The sequence below is a fragment of the Falco rusticolus genome, chromosome 15 (genome assembly GCF_015220075.1).
Source record: "Falco rusticolus isolate bFalRus1 chromosome 15, bFalRus1.pri, whole genome shotgun sequence".
Taxonomy (NCBI): Eukaryota; Metazoa; Chordata; class Aves; order Falconiformes; family Falconidae; genus Falco; species Falco rusticolus.
In genome coordinates, this window is record NC_051201.1 from 15,744,216 (window position 1) to 15,760,764 (window position 16,549).

Consider the following 16,549-nt stretch of genomic DNA (forward strand, 5'->3'; position numbering starts at 1 on the left):
GTCCAAGACCACTCAAAAAGAGTCCGAATTTTTATTTCGGAAATACATAAGTTAGCAACTTTGTTAAGATCTGAATTTATGAAAACTGTGAGTTCCTAAATAAAAAGATAAAACTGCTTCAATTTTTAAACAGAAAAGGGAAACATAACTGGGAATACATTGGTTTATGTTTGACTTTGAATACTATCTCAACCTCTTCACCACTCTGCTGGTTTCATCTTACTGCTTGAGCTTGGTATCACCCGCTAATTGTTTCAAACATAAAATCAGCTTCCTAAACTGCTGTTTTTTAGAAAATTATTTCTGTAGTTATTATTACAGTTTAACCTCTTATGCGCAACAAACTTACTTTGTTATATTTAAATGTTAACAAAATAACAAACCTTTATTTGGTCATTTTTTGTTTAGAATATTTGTATGCATCTGAAAGAAACATAACTGTGGATGCATGTTATCCCTCCTCTTTGTGTTTAATTCTAGCAGAGTGTTTCCAGAACTTGAAACATGACCTCCAAGGGCAGGCAAGGTAATTCAGATACTTGGAGTCCTATACCACATACAATGTACGGCATGCCACAGCTTACGGCAGTACTCACAAAACTCTACCTGCTCCTCCAAACATGTGGCTTAACTTGGTTGTCCCTGTCACATCAGACAGGGAAGTATTTACCCAGACAGCAGTCCAAGAACCAGACCACTGAACAATTTCAATGTGACTTCTGGAACTCTTCCCTCCAGCACTCCCTTCTGTCCCCAGTGGCTCTCAAAGCACAAACAGGGCCTCATGTTTCACATCGCACATACGGCAACTTGCCCAGCCTGCGCCCCCCTCCCTCTCTCGCTGCTCACCGGCATTCAGATCTGAATTTTGACTGGGAGCACTGGCAATTGCACATGTAAGGACAGGAGTGGCACCGGGGAAGCGCTCTGTTGAGCTCAGAGGAGCCGGACAGCCTCTCACGAGCCCACAAACACACTCCTCTGCAGCCAGAGGCAGGAAGGTCCCGCAGCAAGCCCAGTGTTAGAGCATGACCAGGAATCATTATTTTCCCTGTTCCAGCCCTAACTACACTCCAATTGAGCTTCCCGTGCATGTTTGCCAGGAGACTTCCTTAAAGAAAGGGAGAAAGAAGGGTGGGGACAGTTGTTCATCTTTTTGAACATTAAATAGAAAACATTCCCCATCTAACAGCGACAGAGAGAAGCGCTGCTACATTCGCTTCTCTTACCCAAACAGCTGAGAGCCCCAGCATGGATCCAAATGCATTTTCCCTTGATACTGGGTGACCTGACCCGCCTGGAGAGCAACAAGTCTGTGGACTTTTTTGCACCCTGAAAAATATTAATTAGGGCACCCGACTTGGCTGTGGGAACAGCACAGCTGTAAAAACCCAGTAGGAAAACCCTGGCCCAAATCCTGATGTTCCCTCTGCAGGGCTCCGAGCTGGGGGTCCTTGGCAGTGTGGGACAGGAGAGTGCTGGGGCTCCTTCCCCAGGGCAGCCATCACTGGTGTGCCACGGGGACTTGGCGGTGGCCCTGTGGTGGAGACTGAAGTTCCATAGCTCCCCAGCCACTGGGGAGGAGCTGCACAGATTTCCGTGCTGCTGGCTGCTGCCATGGCTGCTCAGTGCCCCCCCATAGAGCCCAGGGCTGCGTACGCCCATCCTCCCCTGCATCTAATAGAGGCTGCACATCAGAGGCTGTGGTAGGTGGGGAGATAAGGGGGAGAAGCTTTAAACATGGCCAGGTCAGCGCAACAGGAGGTAAGCAAGTACAGAGGCAGCAAGAACTACTGAAAGTTTTTGATATAGTCCCAGGTGGACTCCCCAACGCCTGTAAATGTTTCAAAGGGGGATCCCCTTTCTGTGGGCATGGAAATGTTTCAAAGGAGCCCCAATCAGTGCAATGTTTCAAAGATCTCTGCTTTCGAAAAATTCCACCCCTAACCCCCCTGCCGGCTGAAAACATTTCTAAACAGATCCCTTCCTGGCTAACCGCAGCTGAGGAGGTCTGTTCTGCTGCTTACAGCCCTCCTACAGGCCCCAGTGTAAAATGAAACAAAACATCTACCATTTACCTCCTCTGGGGATGTATCCAGCCTGCTCCTTCCCCAGAGACCCTGCGCAGGACCCAGTGTGCCTCTGTGTTTGTGTACAGGATATGAAGGGCTAGAGTGCAGGAGGGTAATTTTTCAAAGCGGTCTGTGGGAGTAGCACTGGAAATTCCCTGCATACTGTTTTGAAAAAAATAAAACCCCTACCCCTATGAATTATGAGCAGGGCCTCCGACTCCAGACTGAGGAGCTGAGAGCTTGAAGAGGGAGGCACAGCCAACCTAACTATATGCACTTTTTAAGACTACGATATCAGAAATAATTGAATTCTTTAATCATATTACGGACATTGACACTTAAGAGGTGTCACTGCTACAGAGCAGGGATTCCTTTGTTGATAGTCACTTGAGCAGAATAAAACTGTAAACAAGTGCTTAGGATATCTCAACTATTGGTTTTGTGTTTCTCAAAGTATGAGAAGAAAGTGCTGCTGAGAGGTCCTGGATTATCAAAGCCATGGGGTTTTTTACCTAAAAATTACACGTCAAGGCTAACTTCATTGTCTTGGCTCACTTCAAATTCAAAAGAGAGATAAAAATCTCTCCCTGGAAATGCTTATCCTACTCAAATTCTTATCTTAGATTGGTATCAATCATTCATTTTCCCCAGACAGCATTTCAATGACTATATTAAACCAGATACCTTAATTTTAGACAGATACAAGTTCGTTGAGTCCAACCCTAGGCTCCTGAGGAGTCACAGTCTGAGGACAAGCTCCCCCCTGTTCCCCAAACACCCATATGTTCACCCTGGGATCTCAGTGCACACACCCCCACACACGCCCCCCGCACAAACAAATCCTCACCTGTAGGTCTTAAATTGACAATTACGACATTAACAACTCCCGTGACACAGACCTGGGCTGCAGAAACAGCTATATTAGCTTCTTTCTGCCCATCTGACTAGACTCAGCATAACACAGAGAAAGGAAACTCTTGCACCCCTTATTTTATAAGTGACAAACCAGCCTGAGCAGTAAGGACGCACATGTCCATCTCTCCTATGGCCTGACTAAGGGATCAAGGCTCTCAGGCTTAGAACAAAGGGCACAGGAGCAAGCCCAAGAGGCAATCCATCACTCTCCTTATTATTACTGACTCAGCACTATGCAAATTAACACCAAAAATCTGCACAGTATTTATTGCTGCAGAAACTGTGACATCTAGTCTCTTCTTTCGCCTTCAGTACTCCTCAGTAAAGCACAAATACCAACAACAGACTTGCTGGCAACACCTTTTTGGAAGCAGTCACATGTCCTGAAGGAGAGGGGGCCCACTGCCTTGTGAACTGAGATGCTCAGAGTGCGAGGAAGCTTGGCTCTATGTGTCTACACTTCACTCGTTCCCAAACTGCACCATAAAATGAAGTGATGACTTGAACTTAATGAAGGCTCTTAGTCTGTATCTCAGCAAAGCAACACAAGCTATGACACCACAATGGAATGTTCATGCATTTTCTTACCACGTCCTGGTATTTACCATGTTCTAGGTGTACGGAACTGACTCCATATACATCTTTGTACTTATACAGAGTTCTTCCAAATATGTATAATAACTTATGTACAGCTTCAAGGAAACAACAGGTAGAGTTTTCACAAACCGCAGCTCTGCACCTTTCTCAGCCTCCTATACCTTCTATCACTGTTGATTTCCAATAGCACTAATAGTGAACCTTATAATGTCATATATATACACCGTGTATTATTCCAGGCAGCACTAATTTGGGGATATACATAAATAAACTTCACACATCAGTTACTGGAAAATGAAGAAATTGCATCTTTCCAAAAGGAAAGATAATTCCCCTCTCAAATGAAGCAGAACCTTAACTCAGCACTTGATGACCTTTGTATTTATTAGCTACTGGATCACAAATTAAGTTGAAACAAGTGCTAAGCTTGCCTAAGGACTTCTTTCTTTCAGGCTTCTTGAAAAAAAAATCTAGGGGGGAGCTACATGAAATCACTATGGTCCAATTAACAAGGATCTCAGTCTTCAAGCTTGCAAACAAGAGATTACATTAACACCTGCTACAAAAGCAAACATTTTTAGATATCTTCATCTTAACCTGTTTGACATTGACTTGAGGTTCCTGCCTGGCTCTCGGATGAGAATTATTGTGACTGACATGTATATTTTCCATTTGGGGGTGGGGGTGCAAAGACTGTGTCAGTCTGTATTTCTCTCTCTCTGATATTTATGCATAATTCACTTCAAAGCTAATAGGAGTTACATACATGCACTGGCGGGAGGATGGTTTCGTAAATGTAAAATTGTTGAAGGAAAACCATTATGCCTGTGGGAGGTAAATGCTGCATGTGAACATATGAGATGCACAGAGTACGCTGTAGGGTCCTTGAAGAATCTCATCCAACATATACCCACAGTGGCCTGTGTAAGTAACTCCTTTGTGGTCTATGCATCAAGGTAAGCTGACCTGTTGGGCCAACACATATATTTATAACATCTGTATAGACAGCAAAAACATTTCTTTGAGTTCATCAGTAAAGTAATCATACAGCTGCAGCAGAAATACAACCCATCAGATGACAACACTTTACTACAAACTCTTGTGACAGGACTGTAGTAGAAGGCAGCAAGCACTGATTTTTAAAACACTTGTATGTCTGAAAAGTTGAACTTTCTGAAGTCCAGAATTGCTGGGAAAAGAAGAAAAAACCTCACTGAAATAACTCTGTAAGTGTTTTGTTTTGACAATGTTCCTCAGGAATTCACCACACTTAGCTGGGAAAATGCTAGCAGTTAAATCTATTCAATGTCATGACATACAAAATTGAAACATAATTGCTCCTAAGTGGTTGACAACCAGCAAGTACTTTTTACATGGATAGAGAGAAATTTATGCTATCAAATGGAAGATACTGTCAAAAGTTTGATTTTAATATAAATGAAAATGCTACATGAGGACTCAAAAGGATAAGGAAAAAAGCTCAGCAGTAACACTTTTATAACCACATATTTAAAAAGCTTTGAAGTGAAGAATCATTACATCAAAATCATTTTCCTTGAAAGATAAAAAAAATAAATTACAGCATGAATATTAACAAGTTATTAGAATAATGATTTTCAAAGAGTAGCAAAAAACAAGCAGCCAATGAGTGGCCTAGTTTAAAGAATGTCTTACCAATCATATGGTTAGCGACATGGATTTGTATCTCTCTCTCATTCTCAAAGGTCATCTGGCACTTGATGCATTGATAGGTCTTTTTCTGTTTAATAACCAAAAAGAGATTAGAGAGAACTGCACTGTAGCATAAGGCAAGTGTGATCATGAATATAGCATGTTATGTGCTTCAACTTTCCGCCACTGAGGCCTTTTCTGCTCACGTATCCCTAACAAGACACCAAGTTGGGTCGGGCTTTTCTGGGACCATAAATACAATCTCTAATTAACAGCCTACTTGAGGAGAAATTTTATTTTCAAGTTTAAAAATTTCAAATGATAGTACATGAAAATCTGATTGTGTACTTGAGCCGTAAACAGATTGCTCATGTGATTTAACCCATTGCAGTAAAAATTCCTGCACAGTGAAATAAAAGACATTGGAAGGTAATTCTGTTTTCAGCGTAAGATTAACTTTCTCAAAGAAAATCAATCTTTAGTTAAAATCAAAATACAGTAGGCAATACACCTATAGTTACTTGGGGAAGTGAAGGACAAAAGGAAAAAAACACATTTTCTAATGGTCTCCCATCAGAAATCTTGGAAAAACTGCATTACCACAAAGAATTGTTTCCTAGTGCAATCTATTGTGTATTTTCTCCATCTCAAAGTCATACCAGGGAAGCTTAGCTGCAGAAGTGAGGAGATAGTGTGAAGAGGCAATTACATGAACCATTTATTCAAATAGGGAAAATGGGGTTTGCACTCAGATTGACAGTGGTGTGTATACTTGTGCAACATGACAGGAAAAAATCCACAAAATCATTTGTAGAAATTAAAATGTATGTTGACAAGTCAGACATTCAAGTTAGGAAAAAAAAATAAAACATGATTGCTAAGCTTTTGTACACTTGCAAAAACTCTTATTTCCCAAAGCAGGAGCACGGCGCTTTGGTCTAATGTGTGTGCTCATTTACTGCATGGGTATATGCTATCTAAATAGACATCCTTTGATGTGCATTTTAGAAAAAATTGGTCCTTTTGTTCTTACTTCTTCCTACAGAATAACTCCTACTGCAATACTTGCCACTAGGCATGAGCATGCGGTCTGTATCCTTACGGCTCGAGTGGATGGCAGCAGAATGTATGTGAAATCGCCGCGCACTGGCCACAAGCTCAGTTAGCCAAGGAATGGCTGAGAACCCCAAGCCATTAGCACTGAGAAACCCAATTCAGTTAAAAACACCCTCTTAACTTATTTGAAGCAAAACGTTTTGCAGGTATTTTTTGTGCACTTTTAGATACACATTATTTTTTCTTACAGCCTCCGCCCCACACCTAGGTATAGAATCCCATTTTTAGGACAGCAGTAATAAGTCAGAAGTTTTGAGTTAAACAGAGGAGTTGCTGTCACCCCCTCTGCGCATGGGATCCAATTTCCTCGAGCACCTGCTGAGGAAAGAACAAATTAGGTGCTGCCAAGAGCTTCTTAACTACTTCCCATGTCATCAATGGCAACAAGTTAGCCTGCTGGAGGTTAATGAACATGCTGTAATACCATAATAACAAATGCACCAGTCTACGGATGCTATGCGTATTCCATGAATTCTGTACGCAGTATGTGTTAGCACATAGGCAGGGCTCTCTAGGCTAAAACAACAATGGGTGATTAACATGATAATAGGAAGAAGGCTTTACTCCATTGGCCGAAACCTGACACAGCCAACCATAGAAAAGGAAATAGTCTGGAATGGCTAGTTATCCCTAGGCAGCTCAAGAAAGTATCCTCCTGGAGTCCATTCAGAAAGCAAGGCTGTTAATGGAAAAGCAGCTGGATTTCTGCAGCACTCTTTCTTGGGAACCTATTCCAGCAGACGAGCACAGCACACATACAGACACATGTTCTCTCAAACACACTGGCATAGACATGCTGAGGGCTCCTAACTTTAAAACCAAAACAAAACACAAAAAATCTTGGAAGAGAAAAATGGTGTTGGGCAGTGAATGATTCATGTGGTCACATTTAAAACTTGAAACCTTCCTCTTCTTTGAAACTTCATATCTAAGTTCTGTGTCTTGTTCAACAATTATCTCTGTTATGAGGGTTCCCTAAGTCACTAGCTAGAAAGGACAATATCTCAGCTCAAATCTATTTCAAACCTTTAGAGTTACATTAAACACAGACAAATGATTCATTTTTTAAATCGATTTTGGTTCTCCTGAAAGCTACTTAGTAGCAGATCTAGAGACAGGATGTCTTTGTTTAGCCACAGACTCAGTGAGAACTTCTCTACACCATTTCACAAACTCATAAAACACTCTGCTTGGCGTGACCACCCCTCAGAGAAGACACAGATTTCAGACTTCCTCTGAGTATTATCTTTAGCCTCCGCTAAGATATGTTCATGCAAAAGAGCTGTTCAACAGAGATGACAGCTCTTGTGACAGGGTACCCCACTAGATATAGAGTGATATTAATAAACGGCCCCATACAGGCCACGAAATAACTATAGCTAGATTAGCACCCAAATGGATATGCAAGAGATGGAAGAGCTGATTTTTTGGCTCATTAATCATTCTTTCTAAAAGAATATCACAAAATATGATTCCATTCTCAGTAAATGGAGAGCACTAGTTTTAATACAAGGTTGTGTGATTTGTGGTACCGAATATGATCATCATGGCTTCATGGCTTCATAAACATTAACAATGGGTCAGTTATCTGTTTTTAAAGTTCTGTCTTAGGTCAGTTATCCGTTTTTAAAGTTCTGTCTTCACAAGTGGTGACAACAAATGCGCCCAGCCTCTGAGAAGCTAAGAGTCTAGGCAATGGCATCTAGGTGACACAGGAGACCAGATGAGCAGGCCTTCAGCAGAGACCTCAGTCCCCATTAAGTCAAGATATTTAATTCTAATCTTGGCACAAAATAGTAGTAATAACAACAGAGGGTTCTGGTTTCTTTTCTGAAATAACTGTTGTTCCCATGGGTTTTCCAGACTGTCCTCCTTTAAATCTGGAAATGGTTTCCTGTTCTACAAAGAAAATATTCCTCCATTCAAGTGAATTTACAAGGGAAGAGAAGGGCTATGGGGGAGAACAAAGACAAGGAATTGAGTCCAATAAATGTGCAGGAGAAAAGGAACTGAGTAAAGGAGCACAATAGGGTTCATTCTTCCAACTTGCTATGTCACCTCCTTTGCTTCTTCAGTCCAAATAACGCAGGTGGGCTAAAAATAGTAGCACTATTCAAGATAGAAATTTAATTGAAGTCTAAGCATTTGCCATTGTCAATGTTAAACAAGCATTGTTCATGATAACTGGTACAAAATAAGGACAAATCTGTGTAAGAGAAACAGCAGCCTGAAGTGTGACTGCTTCCAGTATTACAAGGGGCAATGAGAAATCTCAGTAGTAAACAACTAGTCATGTTTCTCAAGATGTGCACATTCCTCTAAAAGACATGATAAAAGGAATCAATGAAATGTATTCAAAACTGAAGCTCTTACAGAAGTATGTTCAGAAAGCACTACCTCTGATGTGATCGTAATAAGAGTTAAAAAAGGTCTTGAGCTGTACATGTGTCAGATACAGGAATGGCACCTCCACTTGTGATGCTCATCTAAAAAAACCCTTTTAGTCCTATCCAAACAGAATAGCTCACGTAAAACTATAAGAATCAAACACAAATTGATGTTAGAGCCATCTTTTACTACTAAGGTGTATTTTATTTATTCGTCTTAGTGATGTTCCTTGTGGAATACCACTGACTTGATTTAAAATCTCCTAATAACAAATCTTCCAATACAGATGTTGCCATGTACACATCCAATACGGATGTTGCCATGTACACAAGGCAAAAACTTTGTCTGTCCGGAAATCTCTCTCATTGACCATCATGATTAGATGTCCAAGAGACAATTGTTATATCCATGTGCACATATAGGCAAACTTAAATCCATACAATAAAAAGGAATTGTTCTTTTTCTCCTGCTCTATTTTTTTTCTTCTCAAGTATTTTCATTTTTTATTCATCAAGAGCTAATATTTATTTTCTTCCTTTCTTTCACTTTGGGGTTATATCTTCAGTTAAGGTTTTTCCTGAAATTCCTTTAGGCTTCCACACTCACCTCTTCAATTCAAGAAGTATAACTGCTGGTGGAGCAATTTCTGACATTGAAATAAGTTATGGATTTTGTATGTCATAATCATCTTTCCATTTGCTTTGATTTCATTCTGCTTATTCTTATTTACTCTGAAACCTATACCCACTACTTAAATCTCCCTATATTTTCTTTCTGACTGTACATTGTTCTAATCTTCAACTGCTCTTCTGTTTAAGAAAGAAAAATCAATAAGGTGTTTAAAAAAGAAATGTGAAAGTGCTCAAGAATTGGAGAGAAGCAGCTCTTCTCTGGACATCAGCAAATTACTCTACATGCATTGAGCATTTAAGATCGTTCCAGTGAAAGGGTATTTTACCCGTGCGCAGCATGCTAACAAGATGACAAGAGAGAGAATGTTCAACTTGCTCAGCTTTGCTATGAAGCCAATGAAGTTAAGTAAATGCTGTTCTTGAAATACAGAGTTTTATCACCATTTGAAAGACAGCATAATTCTTTGCAAAACACTCTGCTAGGCAGACACAAAGGGCACTCACTGCCTCGAGAAACCTGAGTGAAACACCAATAGTTTCCATGTGAACAGGTATCAGAATTCAGGTCTTGTACCTATAATGAAGGGTAAGATAATGAATTATTCCTAATAACAATGTGTCTATTCCTGGGATGCATACCATAAAGGTCTCCGATATTAGCATATGTGCAGGCCATAGACACCTGTTGAAGGTACCATTTGCCATCATCGCAAATGCTGATTTTTCATTATCTTCCACAAAGGAACCAAGACCTTTCTTCACAGGATGAAATTCAAAGCATTTACCTTATTGAAGAACTTAAAACTGTCCCCTGAGAGAACAAGTATGGAAGCTGTCACTGAAAGAAAGAGTTAAAGCCAGAAATAAGAGCAGAAAACGGCAATGTATTCTGCTTCTGATAGCTGGTAACAAAGAAAAGGTAATACTTTAGACTACAGGCACAGCCCTATATAGTAAGAATTAGCCCTACCTAAGAAAACAGAGGTGCTTTAAAGAATTTAGAAGGAAATAAAGGCCTGAGGAGGAGGAAGGAGAATGACCTAGCCAGAGTCCCAGCCGAACTCTCAAAAGGTATCACACCAGGGAGGGATATTTCCATTCCTCATCCTTCTGCAGAATTAAGCGTGTGTGCCTGGAAGCTTAGTCACACATTCACCGCACCCAGAGGGAACAATATCCAGTTGTTTTACTAAAAAAAAAAGAAAAAAAAATTAAGCTTTCTGTGGGATTATCTCAGAAGCTTGGAACGGGGCATTGAGGCCAGCGGGTGCTGGGCAGGCAGTGCCGTGCTCTGAGCCGGCCACGCACAGCCCAGCTCAGCCGGCCATGCCGCCCCACGCGCCCCCACACTCAGCCGGAGCTAACAAGTCCTGCTGGGGACACAGCCTGCGCCAGCTATTGGAGGCATCTCAATCTGCGTCCTCAGGACATACTTCGGGTCTTCTCTTACTTGCTGAGCCTCTGGTGTTCTAGCTGAATGGTATTTTCAGGTTCTTCTAATGCAGTAAGGTGTGTTTGTGGGTGCTTTAATTAGCAGATTGACATAAACAGGCATCTACGGCTGGAATTATTCATTAGGAGTTGGGTGCCTAATTTCCTTAGATACTTTTGAAAATCTCACCCCATCATGTTTAATTAAAAATGTCAGATGATATCAATACTCAGATGTGTCTGCTGTTGGTCTCCCGAGAAGATTTCCAAAATCTACTTCTCATTCCATCTGTTCCTGACAGAGGAAGGACTGATTTGGCCCATTCTTGAACCAAAATGTCAACAAATAATTTTAAAAGACTATAAACTGCAAATGATATTAATCTCCTGAGTAGGCTTCTGAAACCTTGGATCTGCATGTTCCCAGGTTATCTTGTAAGCTAAGAAATGGGAAAGCAGGCTATCTGCAAACATTAAAGGAGAGCACACTTATATGTAACCTGCATTAGACAACAATTCCCAGATTTTCTAAGAAAACTACTTATCTTACTGGAGGGCCACGAAGCAGGTAATTTTAAAATAATGTTTAAAATCATACACACAGACACGCACGCACAAGCACACGTATGCACACTGAGAGCCAAGTAGCCTCAGAACATTCAATCTGACAGACATCCGTAAGGACAAGCTCTTCAGCACAGTAATTTGTTTTAAGTGAGAATTTGGGGGGTAGGCTGGATTTCACTACGTTTTTCCTCAAAAGTTCCATTCTCAAAAGAACCTCCTGCCTGTGTTTAGTTCCCTGGTAAGAAATACTCTAATTTCTCGAGTATGACAGATCAGATTATTTTTGGTTTGGGTACTCAGCATCTCCTTTTTTCATGGAAATGTCCCAGCTTTTCCAGATAAGCCAGTTCAACAGCATCAGAATTCATGGACAAACTCAATCCCCACCACTCAAGTGCCTCAGCTCTCTGCTGGTAAATCTAGGGCAGTTTTATGATAAAAAATCTGATGCACTGCCACTAGGAAACAAGGACCCTGTGAGACTGAGCAACATCTAATTTTTCTATGTGCAGTACTCCAGCTTTCCACCTGTTCTGTTTGAGTTTTTAGTAGCACAAGTGATTTTATAAAGTGACAGTTGGAAAAAAATAACATCAGATCAGTTCTCGATCACATCGAAGGTCTACCTTATATCCCTCAGACATTTTAAAGGTCGGTTGTACTTACTCTGGGAACAGGGGACGTCTGGGTACCTTTCCTTTGGCCACTAGTCTCAGGCGTCAGGTCTCGGTGGTCTACCTGAATGTGGCTCTCTAGGTCTTCAGCACTTTCAAATTTGACACTACACTCTGGACACCTCAGACTGCCACACGGTCTCTCATTCACCTCCTGTGGAGTCAAGCCCGAAGACTGTCCATTGGTGCTCCTGGTCATGCATCCAGCACACAGCCCATAGGGAAGGCCGTTCACATCCAACTTTACCAAGTCCTGCTTATTCCGGAACTCCTTCAAGCACAATGCACACTTGTAGAGTTTTTGCAAGGCCTGGCCATTGGGCGATGAGGTTGCAGAGTTTCCTGCCAATTTCTGCATATGAAACGTCCCATGAATTTTCAGCTCAAGGGTAGAGGTGACCGTCTGCATGCAGACAACACAGCGAAACCCGGTGAGAGAGTTTCTGAGATCTGGATGCATCTGGCAGTGCTCGATAAATTCCTCCTCGCTCTGCAGCGGCATTTTGCAGATCCGACATGTCCCTGTATCCAAACTCTTGCTGTGAGTGACTTTGTGCTCCGTCAGGGTCAGGAGTGATGGGAAACGTTCCCCACAGATGGGGCACATGTAGTGCTTAGCTGGGCCTCGATGGGTCTGCATGTGCTCTCTCAGGCCATTTTCTGAGAAAAAGGTCCTTGAGCAGATATTACACTTGTGGCTACCTTTGATGAATTCTGCTTTCTTCCTAGAACAGTCATCCTCCCCAGGCCTGATGTTATGATCTCTCAAACGATGGTTTTGCAAGAGGACCTCCATAGTGTAGGCAGCCCCACAAATGTCACAGCCATACATGGGCTCAGAAGCATCTACATCATCCTCACTGGCTTCATGACTGTTTGACGTATCTGGATTCTTCATTAACATGTTCTGGATATCTGCCCCTTCTGTCTTCTTATTCGTTGGGGTCATGCCATTTGCTGTACCATTTTCAGCGCTAGCATCAAAAACACAATGTTTTTCCCGCAAGTGCTTTTCAAGCAAGATGATGGCATGAAAAGCTTTGCTACAAAACTTGCAGTTGTATTTTTTGCTGTGGGTTGTGATGTGGCACTGCAGCTCTACCTCTGTGCTAAAGGTCTCACCACAGAAGATGCATTTGTGAGACTTTGATGGATTTCCCAAGTGACTATGCTTCACGTGGATCTGGAGATCCACCTCCTTCCTAAAATCCCAGTTACAGGCTGTGCAACGATACATCTTCTTTTCATTGCTATGCTTGACTGCCAGATGTACTTGGATAGATACCTTGGAATCAAAAACTTCTTGGCAAAGGGTGCAGTGATACAACACAAAAGTATGCATGTCCAACAAATGCTTCTGCAAATCATCCACCGAAGAAAACTGTTTGTCGCAGCTCTCACATACATAATGAGTTGAAGTTGTCATGTAATGTACGGTGAGATGTTGCAGAAGAGACTCCTGGGAATCAAAGTCTTCTTTACACTGAGGGCAAGACTGTTTCCTCAACAGCAACTCCAAATGCAACTTTAAATGGGTTTGAAAACTTTCAAAATTTGAGAACTTTAGATCACACTGATTACACGGGTATTCACCATTAGACACCGAGTTTACGCTAGCAGAAAGCCGTTGCCTTTTAGGGGAAGAGACTTCAACATCAGAAGAAACTGGACTCTGCTCTGCTTTTGACTTCTTATTGTGTGCCAGAGGAATGTTCTTGTGGTTTTCTTTAATATGCTTTGTAAGCTTCAGGATGGAGCCAAAAATGGGGGAGTTTGTGCAATAAGGGCATGAATAAACTTCCATAAAAGACTGTGTTGGCTGAATGACAGGGGAATCCAATTTTGAATTTCCTACATTGCAGTGAGTCTGCTGAATATGCTCAGTCAAGGTTGCTTCAGTCAGAAAGCCCATGGAGCACTGGTTACAGAAGAAAGCGTTGTTGCCATCTTGAGGGGTAGCATTTGGGCCACAGTGAGTAATACGGATGTGTTCTTGTAAGCTATTGATATCTGCAAACATCTCCGGGCAGTAGTTGCAGTGAAAGGCAGAAATGTTGCTAAACTGCATCATGGGATAGGCATGGTTTTTGTGCACCTTTCTCACGTGTTCATTCAAGTTGTACAGTGTAGGCATGGAATCAAGGCAGATCTGGCATGTGTGGCTTTGCTGAGGTTTGTCTGCATGAATGGTCTTCAGGTGGATCTCCAGAACAGCAAGGCTGTTGAAGTCACGCTTTGAGCAGTACGGGCAGCTGTAAGTAACTTTAGACCAGTTCTGGCCTTCCTCTCTGTCCACAGACCTGATTTTCTTTTGTCCTCTCAAAGGCTTTAAGGTTGAATCTGGGGTGGAACCTCTTTCCACCGATGCACTGGAGTCAGGTGTTGCACTGCTCATGGACGCCACGCTCCCCAAGACTGGGTCAGGACTGATGCTGTGATTGCTGGAGTCAGGTTGTCTGTGGCTGTCCAAGTGGCAATAGACTTCCTCCACTGAAGAAAACTGCTCCGGGCACATAGGGCACTTGTGTTTTTTGTTGGCATGGGCTTGATGAATGTGTGAGAGCAGCGAGTTTTCGTCTGCAAATACTTCAGGGCAATGAATACACTGCAAATCTGCCTTCTCGGAAAGCTGTGGGTGGCGTGTCATTACGTGCTTCTCCAAATCTTCAGTCTGACTGAATGTCTCTTCACAGTAATCACACATAAAATCATCCTTCTTCACCTCTTTCTCAGTCTTTGCCATATGTTCCTTGTTCTTTTTATGAGCTTGCATGTGACTCTGCAATGAGCTGGTAGATGAAAACCCACGTTTACAAACAGTACACTTGAACGGTTTGCTGGAGCTGTGGGTTTTCAGGTGAATTTTGAGGTGGTCGCTGCGAGAGAATGCAGCCTCGCATTCATGGCAATGGTACTTTTTATCCCCTGTGTGAAGCTTTATGTGGCGATCCCTACTTCTCTTGTGCTTAAAAAGCCGACTACAGTAGGTGCATTTGAAAGGTAGTTTGTCACTGTGGATCTGCTCGTGCCTTTTAAGGTAGCTCAGGCGAATGAAGGACTTATCACAAAACTGACAGGGATACGGCAGGCCAGTCCCCCCTTCCTCCTCCCCGATGCCGAGATCACACCCATCTCCTATCATCTGAGTGGGTGATGCAACATCTTTGCTGGAGGGAGATGAAGCCACCCAGGAGAGTTGTGGGTCGTCATCACCATCTGTAATGGGAAAGCAGAAAGGAGATTAAAAACAATTCCCAGTGCATCTGTGAAATAAGGACAAAGCTCTCAACAACACTATGGGCTTCTGCTACTACAGCATTTTAAAAAAATCAACTAAAAAAAAATCTCTTGAATTTCAAAGGAGGTTTGAGAAAGAAATAAAATTATATTCGCACACATAATTCACAAATATGCCAACATACAGTATTAATAAAAGGCATTTTTCTTTAGCAGGTTTAACACCTGCTCACTGTACTGTAAAGCAATAAACAATGAATAAGGAAAGCAAAACACAATGTGCAATGAAGCAATACAAACATTTCGAAAAGCTACAGTGTTAAGTGATCACCTGTGACTTTGTGGGTCTTTTTAAATGCTACATCAAGATGATGTTAAGTAATGTCTCCATTAAACAAAATCCTTCAGTTCTGTCTCAAAACTGTAATAGAATGAAAAGTTGTTCAAAAGCAGTTGAACATCTAAGTGAAGTAAGAGCATCAGATTTGAGACAGCTCAAGAAAATCAGATAAGAGATCTGCACCATTACCACATTCATTTGTATGAACGGTAATGTCACCTGCTTGGTACAAAAAGAAAGAAATTTTGAAAGCCCAGAAAATCACCATTGGAGATCTCAAGACGTCACAAAAGAATCAACTTCAGGACAAACCAACAAAGGCCCAGCCTCTGTTTCAATAACTATTTCCTTTGCTCAATATGAGGCTTTGGAAAATATTTTATAATTTGATATTACCATAAAGAAACACAGCACCAAATCCAGCAGCAAAACAGTCATTTTAGGAAAAATACATAAAATGTTGGCAGCTTTCATAAACAGAACTGTTAACAAGAAACAGAAGAGAGTGAGTTCAAATATCCTAATTCCAATAAATGCGGAGATGTTGAGTGAAGCAAAAATGCCACTAGCCCGATATACAACTGAACCATGGAATGAAGCAAAAATAAAATTCATGTAAATGAGGGAAGGCGCTGACCGCATATACATTCGGAGATTCAAAAAGGGAACCAGTTCTCCAGATACATTGTCCTTATAAAACATTTAATGTTCCTACTTCAGCTCTTACTAAAACAAACCAATAAAAAAATCCCCAACTGTGTGTGTAGGCTGCCACACGCGCACTCCTTGTGCCTGCCAACTACAGAGTCACCAGGCAGAGAAGAGCACATACACGACGGAGAAGCTCTCAAAGAAAGGCTCGGCTAATGAGGATATCACCACCGTAAGAGGCTAGCTCCTGTGGCACCG

At 41.8% G+C, this 16,549-nt stretch overlaps 1 protein-coding gene across 3 annotated transcripts in view; it reads right to left on the reverse strand.

Moving 5' to 3' along the window:
* ZNF423 (zinc finger protein 423) overlaps window positions 1-16,549 on the reverse strand; it is a 234,652-nt gene that overhangs the window by 84,966 nt on the left and 133,137 nt on the right. For 2 of the 3 annotated variants that reach the window (XM_037409438.1, XM_037409439.1), the window contains 2 exons: window positions 12,056-15,279; window positions 5,259-5,343 (listed from right to left, as the gene is read on the reverse strand). In XM_037409438.1, coding sequence (XP_037265335.1) covers window positions 5,259-5,343; window positions 12,056-15,279 — 3,309 coding nt within the window. The remainder of the gene's footprint in view (window positions 1-5,258; window positions 5,344-12,055; window positions 15,280-16,549) is intronic. The other variant, XR_005107730.1, reaches the window with a different exon arrangement.